General features: G+C 36.6%; 2 protein-coding genes and 1 long non-coding RNA gene across 3 annotated transcripts; 2 read left to right on the top strand and 1 right to left on the bottom strand.

Annotated features, from left to right (window-relative positions):
* Positions 1-8,912: 8,912 nt before the first annotated feature.
* On the top strand, positions 8,913-10,898 carry LOC114821064 (uncharacterized). The gene is made up of 2 exons (XR_003768485.2): positions 8,913-9,171; positions 10,679-10,898. It is a non-coding gene; the product is annotated as an uncharacterized lncRNA (long non-coding RNA).
* LOC103454292 (chaperone protein dnaJ 6) lies at positions 10,819-13,834 on the bottom strand. The gene is made up of 8 exons (XM_008393900.4): positions 13,379-13,834; positions 13,121-13,219; positions 12,936-13,037; positions 12,617-12,676; positions 12,418-12,524; positions 12,249-12,331; positions 11,311-11,401; positions 10,819-11,213 (listed from the first exon to the last, which is right to left on the bottom strand). The coding sequence occupies exons 1-8, from the start codon at positions 13,517-13,519 to the stop codon at positions 11,009-11,011; spliced, it is 888 nt and encodes a 295-aa protein (XP_008392122.3). The 5' UTR covers positions 13,520-13,834; the 3' UTR covers positions 10,819-11,008.
* A 3,225-nt stretch (positions 13,835-17,059) lies between these two features.
* Positions 17,060-19,027, top strand: LOC103454294 (zinc finger A20 and AN1 domain-containing stress-associated protein 8-like). The gene is made up of 3 exons (XM_070812330.1): positions 17,060-17,280; positions 17,410-17,456; positions 18,221-19,027. The coding sequence occupies exon 3, from the start codon at positions 18,234-18,236 to the stop codon at positions 18,756-18,758; it is 525 nt and encodes a 174-aa protein (XP_070668431.1). The 5' UTR covers positions 17,060-17,280; positions 17,410-17,456; positions 18,221-18,233; the 3' UTR covers positions 18,759-19,027.
* Positions 19,028-22,293: the final 3,266 nt, after the last annotated feature.

Here is a 22,293-nt window from a genome sequence, read left to right as displayed (position 1 = left end):
TATTATATAGATATTGAGACCTTTGCATGCAGCCTTTAGAAATAACAAGTAGGGAGAGAATGCTTAGTGTTTTCTTATCTTCTTCTTGCTTGCCGTTAATATATGTTAAGACTGTTAGAGCAATGGTCAAAACGACATACATTTATTTCCATCGATTCTCTCAGCCTAAGGCTTCAACAAGTAGCTTTGCTTCCTCCCCATCTCTAAATAAGGTGGAAGGGATCTCTTCTTCCTACCCGGGCCTATTTCTCACAACTCTCAATGCAAGGCAATGAAATTGTTCCATCACATACTCCTTTAGGTAATCTTAAACATTCACATATGCAATCAACTCAAGAGCAACAACTTTCAATAAAACCTATTTGCATGTCGTAGCCTGAGCAATAATCAAGCAATCTAAAGTGACTTAGCAATATGTGAAGTAGTCTAATTATTGCAAGGCCCATTCTTTCTCTGATGCAGGATTAATATTTGGAACACGCCCCCTCACATGTGGCTGATTTTCAAGTCTAGCACGTGGACAACACAATTCGAGTAGCGTGGAGCACATGTGGTCGTTGGGCTTCACATGTGAAATCCTGTTCCTAGATTTCACTGTTATAATCTACATATTTGTATTATTGAGATTTTATATTATTTTTTGGGAATTTATATTAATTTATTTGAATTTAGATTTTAATTAAACTAGTTACAAAGTTTGAAGTTTGGAAATAAGTTATTTAAAATTCGTAGACTGTTCGAGGTCACAATTTATATTTTCGAACTGAGTTTGATCTCACGAACACATATGTGTAAACCGTTCGTAAAACGAAGTTATAACAAATAAGATATGAATGAGCAAAGTTAAGGGCGAAATGGTCATTTGATCATAATCTGGAATGCTCCATAAAATCTAGAAAAGCCACATGGATGGCTGTGATGGAGAAAGGAAAGAGATGGATGGCTGGGATTGAAAGAAAAGAAGAGAAATGAGGGATTAGGGGTGGCCAATGAGGAAATAGAGAAAAAGAAAAGACCAATGGGAAAGGAGAAAATGAGGGGAAATGAGGGAGGAGGGAACCTGTAATACCCTGAAAATTTAAATATATGAATTAAATATTCATAATTATGAATATGTTGTAAAAATAAAAAATAAATCAATTTATGGTTATGGAAATAGAATTGGGAAATTTTAAAGTTTTGTTTCCGGACATTATTATAATTTACGTGGTAAAATCTATCGATAAGTGGAAATGACAAAAGTGCCCCTATTTGGTTAATGTAATTATACGAGGACTTATTTTATCCTCATAAATTTTATTTTATTTCTTGATATATTTAAATAGAGGACGGCCCTACGAGTGTGTAGGCAAAAACCGTTAGTGAAACAGAATTATAACGAGTAAGATATGAACAAGCAAAGTTAGAGGGCTAAGTGGTAATTTTGGGAGGGAGTATTCTAGAAGCCAAAGGCTTCCCTTCTTTTTCTTTCCACAGTTGGCACAGATGCAGCAAGGGGGGCTGCTGTGTTCTTCTTCCCCTTAATTCTTATTCACTCCAAAAATGATAACTTTCTCATAGGGCAACGAAATCACGCACGGTCAAAGGCTATGTATTCATAGTGAAGCCTTCTTCAATTGATACCAAAACCATATGCTAGAACTAAGCGTGCTCATATATTGAAGCCTATAAGTTTCGACGGTTTTCGTGGGTTTTTAGCCGATTTTGGCCAATATCGCCGAAGATGGGTCTCGACCCAAGAGAGAAAAATACTCATTTCATCATGCACTTGCAGGATATGTAAGTGGATCTTTCGAATTCCAAGTTTCATTTTCAAACAAGTTTGAGATTGAAGTATTTAACTCGCAATTTTAAGGTTCTTGTTGAGGATTCCTGGTCGTACCCAGTGCACAAGGCGCCCGCTTTACGCAGGGTCTGGGAGAGGTGAATGTCGGCTAGCCTTACCCCCATTTATGGAGAGGCTGCTCCCAATTGTTGAGGATTCGTGGTGATGAAGTTATTTTAAGAGTGTAGTAACGAAGTAGTAGATTGATGAACAACTTTGGAGGAGTTTGGAAGTGAGAACCCAAGAAACCCTATCATATTTTCTTTTTGGTTCTAATAGATGGATTAATTTATGTTAAGTTCTTGGTGTAAGTTGGATCAATTTGTGTGGATTTTAAACTTGTAACTAAAGTAGCAAAGAATTGGTTTAAGTTGATGAGTAGGCTTGCCGTGAGCCTCACCTTGGATTTTGGGTGATCTTTAGTTAATTTTATTCATGTTGGACTTGATGGAGGAATTATAAGAAAGTGGTGGAATCTGGTTATGTGTATATAATTCTTTGTTGAGTATTATGTAAATGTGTGACCTAAGTAGGGTTTGTTCAATTTCTCTTACGGTTGGTGTGATTGGCTTGATCCCTCTAAAGGATACGTAGGCAATCTAACGAGAAATTAGATGCATCCATAAAATAAACGAGGTTAAATAATTGAGAATTAATCTTTAAAATGGAAATTGATCTAAGATAAGAAAATGGTGTTAAATTAAGAATAGTGTGTAAAAGTAGTAAATTAAAAAAGAGTTTAATTGGGCTTATCATCGGAACTATTTCCTGAAAATAAATATTTCGAGGGCGGGGAGTTACAGAACTGGAGCCCCTCCCTTAACTTGTGACCCAACCCAGTTTCTAGGTGAAATTCCAACGACAAATCGTCAATTTTTCCGGCGAATTGCACCGGGACACTACCTATAAATTCCTCCATGGCCTCTCCTTTTCCATTTACACCAAAAACCCAGTCAAATTGACCCCGATTTAATGAAGAATAGAACTCACTGGTTTCGTGGGTGTCCTGATGGAGAATCGTCGATTCTGCAAGTTCCGATCACCACCAAACCACTCATCTTGAGACCAGGAACAAAGCCCAACCAAGTTTGGGGGCGTCGGAGCATCAATGGAGCCAAATCAACAATAACCCAAATCGAGGGTTTCTAACGGTTCGAAGGATTTTCCAACCACTTCCCTGCCGAATTAGGCTTCGGCCTAGGATTGTACATTTTTGTAAAATTTGGTGAATTTTAGTGTTGGTCTGAATTTAGGATTTCCGTTCGTCGGAAACCGCCACCTGCGGCAGTGCTTGGCCAGTAGGATGACGTTGCCTTTTTAAGTTAAATTCGATGTTCTGATTTCAAATTTGATAACCGTTCAATCTAGTTCGATAGTTTGAACCTAGTATTGAATATTACACCACTTGACCATTTTATGATTCAACGATCCGACCGTTGGATCGTCATCAAACCTTACTACGTTATAGTATGTAATATTTAAGGACCATAGGAACTGACAAATTGGGAATCCGATGTATGGATCTTCCTAAATTGAATTTCTAAGTTTGTAAAACCAAACGATGATAGCAACCAAATTCTAGCAATTGACGGAGATGCAACCGTTGGATCGTAATGAAGTTTCAGTATGTTATTTTAGAAGTAAATGTGGACTTTGGGAAGTTATGGATCAGAAATCTAATAAGCGGATCTTCCAGTTTAGATTTCTAGGGTTATGGACCCTACTCTCGACCTTAATCAACGGTTGGCTTTTAAGTCAACTAGCCCGAGTTCTTCTAGCGTGTTGTTGATCTTAGAGTGTTGTTGAGATTCCATGGAGCTTATTGGGATCAACATGATGAAGTGTCTTCCTCGATTGACGTGCATCTCGGTTTACGTATTGATGGCATCACATTGTGTTATGCTTGTTTATTTTATGTGATTTGACTTGTGTATTGAACTTGTTGTGAAATGTGGTTGATTTGTATGTTTGGCCTGATGTGATGAAATGTGAGGGCTAGTAGTGGACCATAAATCCATTGTCATGGGGTTTGTTGCTTCAAGACTTGTTTCACATATCGTATCATTATTTCATTTATCATTTTTGTTGAGCCGTTCTAATTGTGTACCTTATGCTTTGTTCTATTTCTTGCTTCATTGAGCTTTTGTATTTTGAGTACTTGTTTCATGTCTTCTTCTTCAAGCGTTGCTATATTTCTTGGACTTATGCTCGGTTTCGTTAAGTGATCCGAAATTGGGTTTCTGTTGGGGTTCCGTTGAGTGGTCCGGTTCCCTACTCCGTCTGGATTCCATTGAGTGGTCTGGAATCATATCTAGCTTGGATTTCATTGAGTGGTTCGATATGCATTGTACTCTGCGATTCGGTTGACAGGTTTGGAATCCCTTCTACTCCGTGATTCCGTTAAGTGGTCCGGAATCCTGATAGGCTCGTATTTGTATATATTTTGCATCAAATTCACTTGTCTTTTCTTAGTTAGTTCCTTATATTTTTTAGCTATTTACTTTGTTTTTGTGTTTTGTAGGATTTGTCAAGCAAAGAAAAAAAAAATTGCACAAGTGGGATTTTAAGAAACAAATTTGTCAAAACTGCATGTGCAGATCAGCTGACTTTGGAAGCAAGTTGCAAATAGCACAGAATGAATTAGAGAATAAGCTTAAATGTTTGGAAAGCTACAAATGTCTATTTTCTGGAGCATTTCGAAGATTGTTAATATGATTTGTCTAGAAGAAGTTATGACCATTTTAACACTAAAAGGTTACCAAGAGGTTGAGCAGTTTGTAACTGCACTGAAAGCAATAAACCCAATAAATCTAGCAGCCAAAATTGATGCAGCCAAGAACAAGTTAGCTGACACCTATTCAAATATCAGAGGAAATGGAATTAAAGATGAGGATTAAGAGGGAGTGATTGGCATAAAGGCTACCCAATGAGTTATAATTGTTTTACCATTTCCTCTCACTTATTGTCATCACTAAATGGCTATTAGTGGGTGAGTTAAGGAGAAGAAAATGATGCAGCAAGACTTGGTTTAAAAGCAGCGTTGGGGAAGGAAGGAAAGAGGAGGAGGCCTCAGTCGATTTCTTTCAGTTCTATCTTCTCAAACTCATGTGTATCTTTTGTTTTAATTAAAGGATTATGTGTAACTAAATTTTTAGTAGTTAGGGGCTGTTTAGAAGCCCCGAATATTGCAAGTTTGTTATGATATTTCATTTGAATTACTTTTATGAAAGGATGAAAATAGATTCACTACTTGTCTCAATGATGAATTCTTTATTTGTTTTCTATGGATGCATACTTAGTAAGCATATCTAGGATTATAATGCTATGAATATGTGTGTGTCTGCCCTTGTCGAATGAGAACCTACATATGTTTTAGAGTAGTACTTGTTAATTGCGATTAACATGTGAACCAATTTCTAGGATAAGTAAGACAACGCTAGTACTTACGATGTCTTGTGATGACTCAAACTATTTTCGTTCTTAATGATTTCTACTTGTTAAATCTATGAACACATTATTCTAGATTGCATGCTAGGTGATAGGGATTTTTACCACCTGCAAAAGTAGTGATAAAAACACTTCAAAATACTTGCAAGAGAACAAGGTAGTTATAGTATAAATGGCTTAAACAAGGTCGTTTTCTGCATGGATTGTTTGAATAATTTATGTAAATACCAAATCTTAATTAATTATTTAAAAACAAAGTTTAGAAAAAGGTGATTTAATGACCTAAAATATAAAAGCAAATTTAATTAAAAATAATTAAATAAATTGACAAAGTAAAGAAAACAAAAGAAAATAGTTTTGAAAACCAATTTGTAAAAACCTAGGGTTCCGCTGTCCCCTTAACAACCCTATGTAAATTTATCAATTACTTATGAATTACACATGCAACTTTGAAGGTTAGGTTTTCCTAATGCATATTCTACTCGTGGTATTCAAGCTATAACGCATATCAAACATGCAATCCGTCTGTGGTATTCAGATCAAATATAAACATGCATGACTCATTATGCTTTGTGAAAACCCTTTGAAAAACCATGAACCCCTAAGACATGGTATTCCTCCTAAGTGAAATTACAAATATCAATCACAAAAAGAAATACTTAATTACCCGGTGGTATTCTGACCGAATTGCATCCGATTACTTATCTAAACATCCTAATGGTAGCTAAGCATTAAGATATAAAGATAGTTTAAAGCACAGTGATTAATAACTCAAAGTAAACATGCATAATATCATAAGTAATTAAATAAGGACTACATATTCATGCTAAGGCTCAAGGCATCACTCTAGCAAACGGAAAATTAGTTACAAACAACCATAAAACGAAATATTATTAAAAACAAAAATAGAAAACACCTTGAAAATAAACTTGAATCCAAAAGCTCTCTAAAGTGTGCGTGCGTTTTTCTCCTCCCCTTTATTTATACTACTAGAAAATAAAACTCTACCTTGAAAATGTCTTAGAATAAAACTAGGAAACATAATTAAATGGTAAAACAGAAAATAAAAGGTTTCCTATTTGAACTAGAATTCGGAGTCCTCAGAAAATCCATCTTTTGATCCACCAAATCAACTTTGATTTGGTCCCAAAAGGTCTCTTTTGAAATCTTAAGATGTCCCCTACAAATCCTCAGAAGGAATCTTCCTCAAAATATATCATCTTGACCTCCAAAATACCCAAAACGTCCAGAAACATCAATCTGGGAAAACTGTGCGCTGGGCCTTAATTTCATCGAAACCGTCAAAGGGCTTCATAGAAAAATCTGGAATTTTGATACAATCATCTTGAAAGGCACAAGAACATCCTCCAATTAGAATCACTCCAAAATTCATCCGTTTGATCACTTTTTGCTCAAGAGAAAGTCGAATATCCTACATTGAAAATATATAACAAATTATCAAAATTCTACCTAAATAACCAATAAATTAATAATAAGAATAGGGTAAAATATATGATACAATATGGGCTCATCACTAGGGACTAAGTTAAGTTGAAAACGTTATTCTCTTAACATACTACATAAGAAAGAGTAATAGGTTGAGTTCTAACATTAAGCCAACTTGAGCATCTTCATTGGGAAATAAAAGGAATTTGAATGAACCATAATATGTTTGCATGATTATTTGGCGGTGGATAGCAATTCCCCTAAATCGTTTTTCTTAATTTGAAAACTATTTAAAATTTGTTTCTATCATATTTTTGTTTGATTTAATTTAAATAACAAATCAACTCCAAAAATCCCAAAAATTTGTGTGAGTGTAGCTCTGTGTGTCTAGTGTGTTCATATAAAATTTTGTAGACTTTAGATAAGTGTAAGTCGGTCTAATAATTATTTTTCGGTGGCTGGTCAGTAGGGACAACAACCCAGCTTTTGTGACATTTTAAGTAGTTAGATTAAACAATCTTATGTGGGAAAGATCCTTATTTTCATATGCTACAATTGACAAATCTTAGTGTTAATAAGGAAAATCAATAGGACATTCGTGAGCTACTTTGTGGTTTGCTTTCAATCCAATTAAATCCCCTTTGGTGTTTTGGTTCCGTTGAGTGGTCCGGAACCCGATGTTGATGGATTTCATTGAGTGGTCCGAAATCGCATCATTTGACTTGTTGGTTCCTTGGATTTGATTTCAACTTCAGAGATGTAGGCTTCGACTAAACTGTGTCGCTCTACCCCTGCATTTCGATGTATGATATGTGTTAATGATTGATGTGATTGTGGAATGATGTTGGTTGTATTGTTGTCATTATGATCAGACTTGTTGACGAATATGGCTAGAGATTATGTTGCGCTTCGTCGAATTTTCCTCGTGATGTTGCATGTTTGTTGTGTGGTATTATGTTGAGACATAGTGATTTATGTGATGATTGTTTGAGTGTAGTGAAGGACAAATTACGAATGGCTTGATCCTTATTTAGGGTACATAGGTAGTCTAACGAGGAGGTTATATGCAGCCATAAAGTATACGAAAAATTATTACACATTTGGATCTCGAGTTGTGCTTTGCCCATATCTCAGAGGTGGGATATGTTTGAGATACGGGTATTTGGTAACGTCACGTGTTGATCCTGAACGTATATCGAGATCGGGGCATTACATCACACATGGGACAACCTACTCTGACATCATGATAAACTTTATAGGCACATTACGGTCCACCACCAATATTGTCCTCACTTAGTGACATACTGTTAGGTGCGTGATTTTACCACAAAGACCTCTACAATACCCCATATATTAATTGTATATATACTTTTTTGAGATCCTATTCTCCAACATGTTTTCTCATGAGTGACCCTACACGGGATCACACGGGAAACCAATTCCCACATAGAGAATTGATCAAGTCCTTATACCGGTTTACACAAATTATCGAGAAGCCTAGTCAACATTCATTCACTAGAGCCAGCACAACTTTTTGAAGGCCCAGTTATTCAATATCCTTAAACTAAAGCTAGCACAACTTCGAAAATCCAACTTAGAAAGGCAAATTCAAATTGAGTAAATTAAGCCCAAAAAGTGATTAAAATTAGTCTGTTAAGTTGTGGGTTAGTTGAACAAATTCTTGATTGGAAAAGTGGCCCTAAGACAACAAGAATTCGAGAATGAGTTTTGTACTCTTTGTTTCACCTTATGACCTGTTTGTCTTGATTATATTCGTTAATTCTCCATTAATTTATTAATTCATTGACTTGATTGGTAAACTTATGGGTATGGCTTTGTTCAGTTTTCCTCCCTTGAGCATGGGCTTTTTCTAAACATTATTAGTCTGCACAAACACGGTTTGGGAAGAGTAGTTTCTACCAAAAAAAAAAAATTAAGCTTCTCACACACATCTTTATTTTAAATCACTAGATTGAATTAATCAAATGAAGCCAACGGTCAAAATTAAACAAAAATGTGCAAAAAAACTAAATAGAATGTGTGTTTATCATTTTCCTTTATCCAAATGGCATACCCATCAAGAAAATCGTAGGTCCCTTTTATGCCATGTCAGTAAATTTGAAGGGTTTTTTACGAACTTTACAGTGGATGGTAAAAATGAGATGCAAAAACTAAAAAGATTAATCTATGGAGCAAGTTAACTCAAAGTGATTTTCAAGGGCAAACTGGCAAAGTGTGCTCGGAAAAAGGTATAATTGGCCACCTTTTCCAACACCAGAAACCCAAGTGAATAACACAAGTTTTGCATCATGAGATTTTCTACATGGTCCGAAGCATAAGATACTGTAGATCTTTGTTCAAAAATACAAAAATTAAGATTCAACGGTTAACAAACTCAAAATATCTCATATTTTGAACTTGAAGCACCATAATTTTTTTGTTGGATCATAAAGGTAAGATTCCGCATCTGCTTGAGGAACAGATAGGGCAAGTGCGAAGGATACAAGGAAGCATGTGGAGACAAGCGTAACAGCACACGTGCCGATACATCCATTACTCTGTCAAAAGCAAAAGTATCACATATCAGCAGGGTGGAACGTACTCTATATTTGATGGACTTGTTTTGACCCTCAAATTCTTCAGTCGGCCTTATACTCTGGAGGAAACCAGAAAACCCTTCAGCTCAGTTCAAGAATAAGCCTGTGGAAAGTTACTTCTTCAAAAGCAAAAGTATCTCATATCATCTCTTCTCATTTTTCTTCTCTTTATCCTTCATGCTGCTGCAAGATGGGGAGAAGGTGAACAATCAGTCGGAGCTCTGATTGCTTACCTTGTCTGTCACCTCTTTCAGCAGACCCCCTAGCTCGGCGACTTGGGGGACTCCTACTACATGGTTTGTATCGCGCTTGACCAAGCCTGAAACTACAAGTAAGCTTCAAGTGAAATTGATACATTACCTTGTGCATCTCCACCAGTTAAAGATACCACCCCTGGATGGAGGAAGAGTACTTCCAGAGAAGATGCCACATCTACCTATGAGACAGATAAGGCAAGTCAAGACGACACCACACTCCGATACTTAGAAGTTTCGTGATTACGAGATCATTCTCCCATAATATTTCCTAATGTCATTTGTAATAAATCATTCACTTGTACTCACTAAAGGAGAGCTTGAACCTATGTACTTGTGTAAACCCTTCACAATTAATGAGAACTCTTCTATTCCGTGGACGTAGCCAATCTGGGTGAACCACGTACATCTTGTGTTTGCTTTCCTATCTCTATCCATTTATATACTTATCCACACTAATGACCGGAGCAATCTAGCGAAGATCACAAAAAGCGACCGTTTTCGCTACCTAGGATCTATCTTGCAAGAGAACGGAGAATTAGATGGAGATCTCAACCATAGAATACGAGCTGGATGGATGAAGTGTAAGAGTGCATCCGGCGTGTTGTGTGACCGTCGTAGGCCACTGAAGCTCAAGGGAAAATTTTATAGGACAGCAATAAGGCCAGCGATGTTGTATGGCACAAAATGTTGGGCGGTGAAGCATCAACACGTACGCAAAATGGGTGTAGCGGAGATGAGGATGCTTCGTGGGATGTGTGGGCACACAAGAAATGATAAGATTGGGAATGAGGATATCCGAGGTAAAGTAGGAGTAGCCGAAATTGTAGGAAAGATGAGAGAAAATCGGCTCCGGTGATTTGGACATGTGCAAAGAAGGCCGACTGACGCTCCGGTTCGAAGATGTGACTACGGGACAGAGGTTCAGGGCCGAAGGGGTAGAGGAAGACCTATGAAAACTTTGAAAGAGACTCTAAGAAAAGACTTAGAGTACTTGGATCTAACGGAGGACATGACACAAAACCGAGCGCAATGACGTTCTAGGATTCATATAGCCGACCCCACTTAGTGGGAAAAGGCTTTGTTGTTGTTGTTGTTGTTGTATAAAGGTAAGATAACCTAACAATGACCAGTAGTGAACACTGAAAAGTCCAAAGCTCAATAGCGCGATAAAACAGCAAAGGCTTCTTTGTACATCCCGTATCAACTAACAATGGTTGATAGTTGATAGTTGATACGGGGGAATAAGTTTTCCAAAAAGAAAAGGATCGATTAACTGATCACGAGCACATTAGGTCAGGCAAACGCACTTAAATCCATGAACAGAGCTCGAACACAATTTTGCAGGTACGTTTAAACAGTTGAACAAAAGGCGCTAGTGTTTTCAACGTGCACAACATCGGTCTGATAGAGTAAAGTTCTCGCTCTGGCAGCTTGAATTACTTGCGCTTTGATTTCGTGGAGGACCTTTTTCTTTCAAGTTTTTTCTGTGTAGCCTCAAATTCTTCTTCCGTGGGTTCTGAAGAAGAAGTGTTCCCCCCGTATCTGGAAACTAGAGAAGAAAACATCGAATCAAACTGGTTTTTCCTCTCACTGCGGCGCTGAGATATGATTGCATACAGATCTTCTGTCTGTTTCTTTGCCCTGTAAAAGATTAGATTTAAGCATAAACCTTTTCCGTTTCTCGGTTGAGCTAAAACTAAGTATAAGCAATTAAATAAACTTGTTGAGAAGTACTCACTTGGTCTTTCTCCTTAAAGGGCTGGTAGGAGGTTTTGTTTCAGATACTTTCTTTGCCCATTTCATGTAGGCTTTGGTTGATTTCAGTTCTCCTGTTAAGAGACAGAAACGGAGAGGGTCTGTGTGAGAAACATACGAGGTTACTAAAAACACCCTCAATTGCGGGACATTTCAGTACAACAAGAATCCATTAATGATTTCTGTTACTTAAATATAAAGGTTTATTCGTCAATAACATTCATTGACTTAAAATGAGAGAGAACCGACTATGATGGTTTCAACATGTTCAACAACCAATGTGAAAGAGTGATTTAAGAGTACGAGTAATTAGAAAATATAAGATGGCATGTGACTTGAATGAAATTACTCTAGATAATTAGAAAAAGGCTCTAATAATGTTGCATAGAGGATCATTTGTTGAACCCAAAAACCTTAAGCAGTGTCAAAAAGAAAGAATCAAGCAACTGATAAGGCCCCTCTAACTCTAAGAAGCGAACTAGGGCCATCTGACTAACATTCGTAGTGAATCTTATCACTTATGGTTGTATTTTAGATATCTTTAAGAACCAAGTGGCCATGGTTTGCAAGCCAGGCCTGAGCTCAGAAAAAGATAATTCCTAGTAATATTGACACTTAAATTTGTGGTAGGACTGGAATTTTTACTCTTTTTCTTAAAGACAAAGAGGCAAAGACTTCATTTGGATATAAGGATTCAAAATAATGGTTCATATTCGTTATAACGCAAAGATATAATCCATGAAATGACCAGATATAATGTAATAACTGAATCTGAAATGACTATGTCCAATGAATCATTTGAAATCCTTGTAATCCTTCAATCACATAAATATAAACATTATATTCAAACACCTAAAATAAAATATGAACCAAAATCCCAGAAATTCACTATGAAACTAGAGCTTAATAAACATAACACACCTGCAGCTATTGCCTCATCAAGGATATCCTTGAAGCGGTGTGAATCGAGTTTAGGATCAGAACATATCATCGAACAGAATAGTCTGCAAGGGAATGAACTGTAATATCAAACAAAAACAGCAAATCAAATGACAAAAAGGATAAACGCAGTGATAAATAAAGCTAATACCTGTTCATATTCCCCTTGCACTGGCTATACAGATCAATCAAATCTTTCTTCTCGGAATCAGATCCCCTGTAGTTTGCTTCAAATTCTTCGATATCAGCTTCGGTGACCTGCAATGGATGTGCATGTTGTCAGCAATATGCCGAAAGTACAAACGACACTGTTATATCAAGACAGCATAAAAAGATGAAAACATCATGACCTTTTTATATATGACCCGGAAATATTCATGCAGATTCTGAACAACATCACCAGCAAGGTCCTGCTCATGACAATGAAACAAAAATAAGCACCACTTGAACAAAGCCAACATTTGATTTCCCTAAGTATCTAAAACCCTCCAATTTGATCTTCCAAAGCAGTTGCGCAAGTATGAAGATTACAATTATTCTAGTCGAGAAACATCCACCCCAACTTTCTACTTGTCATTTCTAGTAAAGAATCCTACTTATCACACTGAACAGCAGTATGCATTAAAGTGAATGAATCAAAAAGCAAAGAAAATAACATCAGACACTCACATCATCATCAAGGCAACCCGTCTCGTCATAGAGTGCTCGTTTCTCCTCATCCCCGAGAATCGATATCACCTTTTGCAATTGCTGAAACTTTTCTTTAGCTTCCTACACGAACAATACCAGAAATTTACACTCACAGAAACACCACAATTCACAGAAAACCCCTAAATTATATCAAACTTTCTCACCTCATCACCGGGATTCTTATCCGGATGCAATCGCAATGCTAATTTATGGTACGCTTTCTTTATTTCCTGCTGAGTAGCGCTTCTCTCCACGCCAAGAACCTACGAAACAAAAACAAAACCTAATCCATCAAAAACCCCAATTTCCCAAATTAGGGCAAAAAGCACTGTACAAATCAAATTTTCCACCTTTCCGATCGAAATCAAACGCTAATCGAATCGCATCAAGAAAATTTTGAATTTTGAACGGATTTTACGCACCTCATAGAGGCTCTTCTCGTTGGTGGAAGTCGGGGGGTCGCGATCTTCGTCGCTCCGTTCGTGCTCTTCTTCGTCGTCTTCGACTTGTGGTGGTGGTTGCTGCTTCTGCTCAGAAACCCTAGCTTTCTTTCTCTTCCCCATTTTTCTTCGAGTCGGTAGTTTTGAAATTTGGGAAAATGGTCTAGGTAGTGAGGGCTTGCATTTATATGTGAATTTTTGGAGCTTCGATTTGTTCCCGCCAATTAGCTATCCAATTTACCATTTTCCCGCCGCGGTGGTTTGGAGGGATTGCTTCGGTCGGGTTTACAGTTCGCTTTGCTAACTGGACCGGACCCAGTGTCCTGGTTTGGACTTATACTCCAGTGGAGGATATGTACCACTAAACCAATTTCTTGGTTTAATCCCATGGACTAACCAATTTTCTTAATGTGCCTCATATATATTTCTCATTGTTTTTTTGTATTTTACAATTCATGCTCTTCTCATATATATGCTACAAGCATTGGATATCAGTTTGGATTATTGCTTTTATTATGGTCCCATAATTCCAAATCAACAAATACTTGTAATATTTAATACTACGTACTAGGAAAGTAGAAGTCTTCTCCTTCTAACTCTTCACGATAGAGTCGTATGTGTGCAGGGGCAGAGTCATGAAGGGACCATAATGGTCCCAGGCCTACCCTGACATTCTTTTCACAGAGAAAAAAAAAAGAGTGATCCTTCTAATTACCAAAGATTTTTCTGAGGATTAGGGCATCACTAAAGGGAGAGAAAGGAAGTAGGTGAGAGAGCTAGTTCTACCAGAGTTTAAACCTTTTTCGCATGGTGTTGCTGGTTACTAACAGGCTTGAATTATGCTTCCATCCATGTGCAATTTTCATGTTCTCGTTAGCCTTTCTATTAGGTTGTTTTCTTCGCCATTTAACACAACTCCCATCTAGTCAGAACATACTGATGAAATAGAGTGGAAGTGAAAAATCAACACCATCATCACATAGCAAACAAACATCAGAATCGGACCAAAAATCTAGAGCAGCAAAGTAATGGCTAAGACCGTGACCAAACGATGGATGGGGGATAGTTAAGAGATGGATTCGCAAGCATTAGAGGAATTTGCGAGCATGTTGCAGTGTTGTTGCAGAGATGGTGTTGTTGGCAGTGTTGCTACGTTTTCTTTACATTTGTAAGAGGTCCCTCCTAACTCAAAATCCAAGTTCCGCCACTGTCTATGTGTCAAGGTGGTTGGATGTGTTAGGCGTGAAGAACTAGCACGCTGTGAAGAGTGTACCTTAGGTGGCCTAACTTTTTACTTGTGACATTTCAATCCAATATATATCAAGGTGAATAGGTGATGGTTTCATAGGTAATGGGACTCTGTCTTTTTAACAATTGCTTATCTTTAACTGTATGTTGTGCAGCCCTTTAAGCTATCATTCAACTTATACCTACTATTTGTTCAAGTTTATGAGTCGTTGCAGCCAATTAATTGTATATTGGATTACCTCGAAAGGATTTTCCAGAATCTTACATTACAACGAGTAATTAAGTAGGTGCTTTTCTTTTTAATAAAGCGATACATTTATACTAAAGGGTTGTGAAATTGGGCTACATGACTCAATGCGCTACTCATGATAATTTGGTATCGAACTCGTCATATATAGGAGATGTGATGGTGGCAACGATGGTCTTGATGCGCAACATAAGATGACGGTAGTTAAGACGATGGTCATGATGTCACTAGGCCGCGGACAACAATGTGGTCATGACAAAGTGGTGGAAGTATGTATAGGTGATGATAGTGGTCATGACAAGGTGGTCATAAACATTTATGTTCTAAATCCTAAGGCCTTTCACAATAGTTTGAATGAGTGTGATACCTATACTTGGGGTCTGATCCCAAGCTCAAAACTAGGAAATGCAAGGCAAAATTACACCTATTAGGATTTACAAAACTTGGGGCCTGATCCCAAGCTCAAAATATGACCGCTTTAAGTTCTTATAGTGATGCACCCTAGATAGTTTCTTGCTATCAATTCCTTTATTCATAGAATAAAGAAAAAATGTCAGTGAGGCATAACACTTTGTCTAATTGCATGCTAATCTGTCAGACTTTCTACTGCAGAGTCAATCCCATGATACTAAAATGATACCTGTTGAATATACTTCATTTGTATGATTGCCGGAGTTCTAAATCCCTTGCTTTTCCTATGCATCATTGATCTTCTCGTTGTATGGATTTATACTTGATAAAATGTGGAGGACAGTTTTAGATGGAGGAACCAAAGCTATTCTGCAATATCTCAAGGACAAATTGAAATCACTGGAAGATTATACACGAGGGAAATTGCAAAAAGTTACATGTAGGTTCTTTTTGGTTATTGATTTAAATACATGATTTCTTACCTTTGAGATTAATCAGTTTTGGATCATCTTACTTCCATTTCAAAATGGCAGTTACTAAACACAACATGTTTCACTTTCACTACCATTTCATATGTAGTTGCTGTTTAACTCTTATTTCCAGACTAAGGGTGCCAAATTGTGAATGATGGAGAGAGCCACTATGGTGCTAATCTCTACTACCGACCTTGAGATTAAGTTCTCCCACTGCCCACACACACATGGTGTAAAGCTCAAACTACATGCTCATTGCTCTGCTTCAATCGACAAAATCCTTGAGCATTCATTGCAAATGCTAAAAAATATCGGGCAGGTCTTTTAGGTTAAGTTGTATCAAAGACTCCATTAAGACCTAACCCAGATCTTCTAATTCAGAAACTCTAATTCAATAAGCAAGCGAAGCTGTTGAAATCTCAGAAATTGCACCTGAATTGGAACATTTGATTCGTTTCTTTCCCCTAATTTTTTTTGTTCGAATTTAATCGAAATTTCAGTTCGCAAATAAATTTTATTATGTTTTTGAGAATTGGGTATTGCTTTAAGACTTGATGAAATCAGGTGTGACCAATTGTTGTGGTTAATTGTGTGAAAGATGTGTTATAGGTATGCGCCCCTGGATTGCTTTTCAGGTAAAGGAGCTTCTTGGATTCGAAGATAAGTTCTTATCAACTTTATCTATGGTCTTTTGGAAGGAAGGATAATTAGCTTTATATGTTTATTGCTTTGTTCAAATTGATATTTGTTATATTTTCTCTAACAATTTTTGTATCTCATGAAAACTAATTTTATCACTCCCTAAATATGAGAAATTATGGACATATAAAACCAATGCATGTATAACACGTATGAAATGTTTTTTTTTTTTTTTTTTTAACTAAAGATGTCTTTATGCATGCACAAAATATGGAAGGGGAAAAATTATGTATGCCGCACTTAGCGTGCCGTGATGTAAGAAAGACACTTCACACACACAAGGTGCATGCAAAAAGGCTAGTTAATATTATACTCACTTTTCCAACCTACTCTACAATGCTTAAACAACGTTCTCGTAATAAACACTGGTTCAACCAAGTTGACCTCCTTGTAATTTAGATGAATTATTATACAACGTTTGGTTTGCACAAAATAATTGTTTGATTATATGTCGAGTCCTAACCTAACGCAATTATGGGTCCAACCACCACAGCCCAGCCCAATATTCAACTCCCCGAGTCGGACTCGTACAACGTTGCAATGGCAACGCCGCAAGAACGTCGGCGTCCAGAGGCGGTTACGTCATTACCACCGACTTAGTGGAAAGCGGTCGTTGGCAAAGGGGAAAGGTTTATAATAAAGAGACTCCACAAGAGAAGCCTCAAACCTAAAACCCAGCAAGCACTACCAATTATCTCTTCCTCTTTTTTATTTTTTATTTTTTATTTATATTATATTTTTCGCCCCCCATTTATTTATTTTCATTTTTCAATAATTATTTCAAAGAAATAATCTCCTCGATTAGGGTATGAAACTCGTGGTCCCTTCCCCTCTATCTGTCTGTGTTTTTATTTTTTATTTATTTTTTATTTCCATGTTTTTCTTTGATTTGGTTATTAATGTGTTGCTTTTTGAAAATTTTGAATGAGGAGCAGGAATCGCCTGGTTGGATTTTGGGACTTGGATCGGCCGAAACAAACAGGTTAGAGTTTGATTTTGGTCTTTGAAATTTATGAATTCTCGGATTGGATTGTATGGGTCAATTTGTTGTGCTTGGCGGGTTCCGTATAATTTTTCGGTTTTTTTGGTGAATTATGTGTGTAGGGGTTCAATCGTCTGTAATTGAAAACATTTATGGTTGAAAGTTTGGATTTTTTTGTTGCCTAACTGCGATTGTTCGGGTTTTATCGGAGTATGGAAGATTTTGGCATGTGTAGAGGAACTTGTAGGAGTTTTATGGGTTTTGGTATAGGTTAGAACTGAGCTTGTTTAAATTCTATCGGATTTTGTTGAAGTTCCCGGCGTTATGGGGAAAATTTTGAACTTTTGTGGGTTTTCGGCATTTGTTAAAGTTAAGTGGTTTGAATTGTAAACGTTGGCCTGGATTGTTCAACTCAGGGCATTCAATTTGTATAATTGATGTTTTACCGGAGTTGAAAATCTGAGATGTTTGGCGGAAGGAGATAAATAGCCCCCAATCATAACCAACTTGCATGATTCAATGTGTTTAAGTGCTTATGAGTTCTATTTTCCTCTTTGGTTGTTTGGCACTTGTGGTGTGGCATTTCTAAATTGCTTATATGTATTCATTATGTTGGGCATTTCGTTATTTGGTATCTCCAAATTGATTATCTATCGTTATAGAATTTTGTCTCTTTTTATGCATGTATGTTGCTGGTTTGGTATTTCTGCAGTTGATGATATTTAAACGGCAAGGTTTTCTTGCTTTTTTTTTTCTTGGTTCAGATAAATAGAAAAGATGGAATCTCATGATGAAACTGGATGCCAAGCACCAGACCGTCCGATACTTTGTGTTAACAACTGTGGATTCTTTGGAAGGGTTGCGACAATGAACATGTGTTCCAAGTGTTACAAGGACACGCTCTTAAAGCAGGACCAAGCTAAATTGGCTGCATCATCCATTGACAGTATTGTGAATGGCGTCAGCAGCAGCAGCAACATCGTCATTGACCCGGTTGTTGCAAGTGTTGTCGATGTGCAAGTTGTACAAGTGGGGACCAGTATTGTTTCAACAGAACCATCCAGTGACTCATCCTCAAGCATGAAAATTGAGGTGAAAGAAAAAAAGGGACCAAGCAAATGCACTACTTGCCGAAAGCGCGTTGGTTTAACTGGGTTCAATTGCAAATGTGGAAACACCTTATGTGCGAGCCATCGTTATTCCGACAAACATGACTGTCCTTTTGATTATAAGACTGCTGGTCAGGATGCTATTGCGAAAGCCAATCCTATTGTGAAGGCAGACAAACTTGATAAAATCTAGGAGTCACAAGACGAAGTGAAGGCATATGGTTCTCTTTCTTGGCATCTTTTCTTGCTAGGTCTCGTAATGGTAAAATTCTCTAAGTCATGATAATGAGGACATCATTTAAGGGAGTCTATTCCTTGTTTGTGAAATATTTCTTTGATGGCTCCGTGTGTGTAAGTCTTTACTATTGTGGTTTGATGGACGTGTTTGGAGTTATTTTAGTGTGATGTATGCTTGGTATGCATTTCTTTATGGCAGTAAATGATAGTATGAAAATTTCAGCATACAGTACAATTAGGCTATGCAATGCAATTAAAATTTCCTCAAATTGTTTGTTCTGCATTTAGATACTGTATCTGTATGCTTAGCTTAGTTTGAGATTAGAAAGGATAGTGTTAAAAACACACTTATTAAGCTTAAATAGTAGGGGATTATTGAGTGGGTAAACGGTAATGAATTCTCGATTAGGACTTTTTTGGTTTCTTTTACCTTCCCAATTTTCTTTATGGTAGTGTTTATGTACATGTTGGGTTGGAACTTGGAACCCCTCCCTTCATGCGTTGTTGCTTAGCCAACTCATTCATGCGGTGTTGCGTAACCACCTCATGGTTGAGTAAATAATAATGAGTAGATGACTCGGTAGTTTATGTTTTTCTTGAACATGATTGATAGGGATTTTATCGCCTGCACAAGTAGGGATAAAAATACTAATATACTTGCAAGAGTACAAAGTAATTATAGTATGGATGGTTCTAGCATGGTTGTTCTCTTCATGGATTGAATGCATAATTTATGTGAAATCAAATTTTAATTAATTATTTAAAACAAAGTTTGAGAAAAAAAGGTGATTTTGTGATTTAAATAATAAAAATGAATTTAATAATTAAATAATTAAATAAAGTAACAAAATAAAATAAACTAAAAGAAAAACGGTTTTTGAAAATTAAATTGTAAAAGTCTAGGGTTCCGTCGTCATCTTAACAATCCTATATAGTTCTTTTAATTACTTATGAATTACACATGCATATTTTGAAGGTTAGGTTTTCTTAAAATATGTCTACTTAGACCCCAACATAGAGTGTATATTAAACATGCAACCCGTCTGTGGTTTTTAGATCAAATCTAAACATGCATGACTCATTAAGCTTTGTGAAAACTTTTGAAAAACCATACAACTCTTAAGACGTGGTATTCATCCTAAGCGAACTTGCACATATTAATCACAAGAAGCCTTCGTCAATTTCAGGGACCGACCTCCGACCAAAATTGTATCAATTTACTTTTCTAAAGATACTAATGGTAGCTAAGTATTAAGACAATTAGACAGTATGAACCGGTAATTAATAATTCAAAACCTGCATGCATAATATCATAAGCAAATTGAAAAGAAATTACATATTCTTGCCAAGGCTCGTGGCATCGCCCTAGCAAACGGAAATTAGTTATTAACAATTATAAACAAAATATTATTAAAAACAAAGATAGAAAACACCTTAAAAATAAACTTGAATCCAAAAGCTCTATAAAGTGTGTGTGCATTCTCTTCTTTCCCCATATCTTCTCTATTTCTCTCCCAAAAAACCCTAATGGCTAAAAATCCTTATTTATACTAGAAAATAAAACCCTACCTAGAAAATGTCTTAGAATAAAACTAGGAAACCAAATAAATTAAAATAAATTAGGAAACATAATCCTAAATTGACTAGTAAAATTCGCCAAAAATTTGCATAGTCTCAAAACAGCCACGTTTCTAGATCTTCAGTACTACAAAACAGGCCCAAAATGGCTAGAATTAAAGCTTGAGATGTTCCGAAAATAATTGTAGAAGACCTCGAACCCAAAAGACATCATCTTGGACCTCAAAAAGCCCAAAGAAGCACAAATTATGTGATTGCTAGGTGCAAGATTCACTTCGTTTGTTAGTTTTATTTTTCATTCTATTTTACCATATAATATGTTACGGTATTTTCCCTCACAAAAGAAATGGTGAATATTTGAGGCTTTGAACTTAGAAGTGATGAATGACAGAACCGTGAGACAGACGTATATCCCTTGGTCGATATATATTAGTATTGGTTTACAGAAAGAAAAATGTGGTGGTCATAGATATTGTCGGTCGGATGGTATGTTTATATGTGTTAGATATTTGAATTTAGTAAACCGCTACTCAGCTGGAGGTGGAGTTGTTCTATTTCATGTGTGACTTCCTATTTTATAAGAAACTGTCGAGTCAGCAGTAAGCTGGTTGGTTATATATTGATCAAAGGTTGAGCACCTTTGAAAATGGAATTCATTTAGTTATTTTTAGTTCGGAACTCGTATTTTCTATTTTGTTCCAGGTTCCTCTAGGCTATGTTTGGGTACGATATTTCCAAGTCTGTTGGAATGTGTTAGTTGCAAACTCCTCTCACATGCCTTTGTATTGCTCATAGAGGACATTCCTAATCTCCAATAACATTTTGTTCTAGGCCTGGGCAAGGTTTGGTACTGGAGTGGTAACAAATCCGAACACGTAGCAAAATTTTGGTACAATATGAATGGTTGTACAGACTTAGTACCGAACCTAATAGATTCGGTTCGGTCTAAGTATAGGTTCGGTTTGGTTTTGAGCATTTAAGGAACAAGGCCTATTTTTCAATTTTTGTAAAAAAAAAAAACGCCTAAATCAGTTTTTGGCCCAAAATTAACAAAGTTCACACAAATCAATTTTTGGCCCAGATTTCAGTGCACACATATCTTCCTGTTTCTGCTACATGAATAGTTGGGAATATGATATATCTATTGAGGCATTAGTACAAATTCAATCCCAACAACATTAAACATCAACAAATTCAATCCAATAACATCAAAAAAAAAAAACAAATTCAATCCAACAACAAAGTTCAAGTAAATGCCTTATGGCATTAGTACAAACCAAAATGAAAAATCAAAGTTCAAGTCAAAGCATTATGGCATTAATACAATCCAAATGTAATAGCAAATGTTAAACTAAATGCATTAATAACTAATAAGTTCAATTCATATAAAATAAAAGCAATTAACCTTTAGGGGCCTTACACTTGACACCCTTGGTGGTTAGAGGTTTGTGAGGCTTTGAAGGGGCCCTTGATTCAGCACCTTTTGAAGCTCGAGGAGGTCAGGTAGGAGCTTGTGACAAGGTTGTGAAGACGACGCTTGTTGTTCTGGATTATTAATAGAGAGAGAAGAGATGCTTGATGTCAACAACTCTACATAATACAAAAATATACACAACTTGCAAATACAACAAAATAAAATCTAAAAAATTATAACAAACAAGAACTAAGAAGAGAAATAAGAAATTACCCGCTTCAATACTTTCATAGAACTCTAAGTGCTCAACGAAGGTGCATCATCTTCTAAGGTGATAATACCATCACCCATCATCCAATTATGTATGCAAATTAAGGCCTCCACCAATTTAGGAGTTAAAGAACTCCTAAAATCCAAAATTACTCTCCCCCCGGTACTAAAAGCACTCTCCGAAACCAGGATAGATGCTTGAATGGCAAATATGTCTTTTACAATAGAT

Source organism: Malus domestica, chromosome 14, assembly GCF_042453785.1.
Source record: "Malus domestica chromosome 14, GDT2T_hap1".
NCBI classification, from domain to species: Eukaryota; Viridiplantae; Streptophyta; class Magnoliopsida; order Rosales; family Rosaceae; genus Malus; species Malus domestica.
This window is presented reverse-complemented; position numbering and strand designations above follow the sequence as displayed.

Coding starts and splice junctions, on each gene's coding strand:
- LOC103454294 (XM_070812330.1), top strand. CDS start 18,234: ATGGAATCTCATGATGAAACTGGATGCCAAGCACCAGACCGTCCGATA.
- LOC103454292 (XM_008393900.4), bottom strand. CDS start 13,519: ATGGGGAAGAGAAAGAAAGCTAGGGTTTCTGAGCAGAAGCAGCAACCA. Junction 13,038..13,120: donor ATAAGAATCCCGGTGATGAG/GTGAGAAAGTTT, acceptor TTGTTCGTGTAG/GAAGCTAAAGAAAAGTTTCA. Junction 11,214..11,310: donor CCTTTAAGGAGAAAGACCAA/GTGAGTACTTCT, acceptor AATCTTTTACAG/GGCAAAGAAACAGACAGAAG.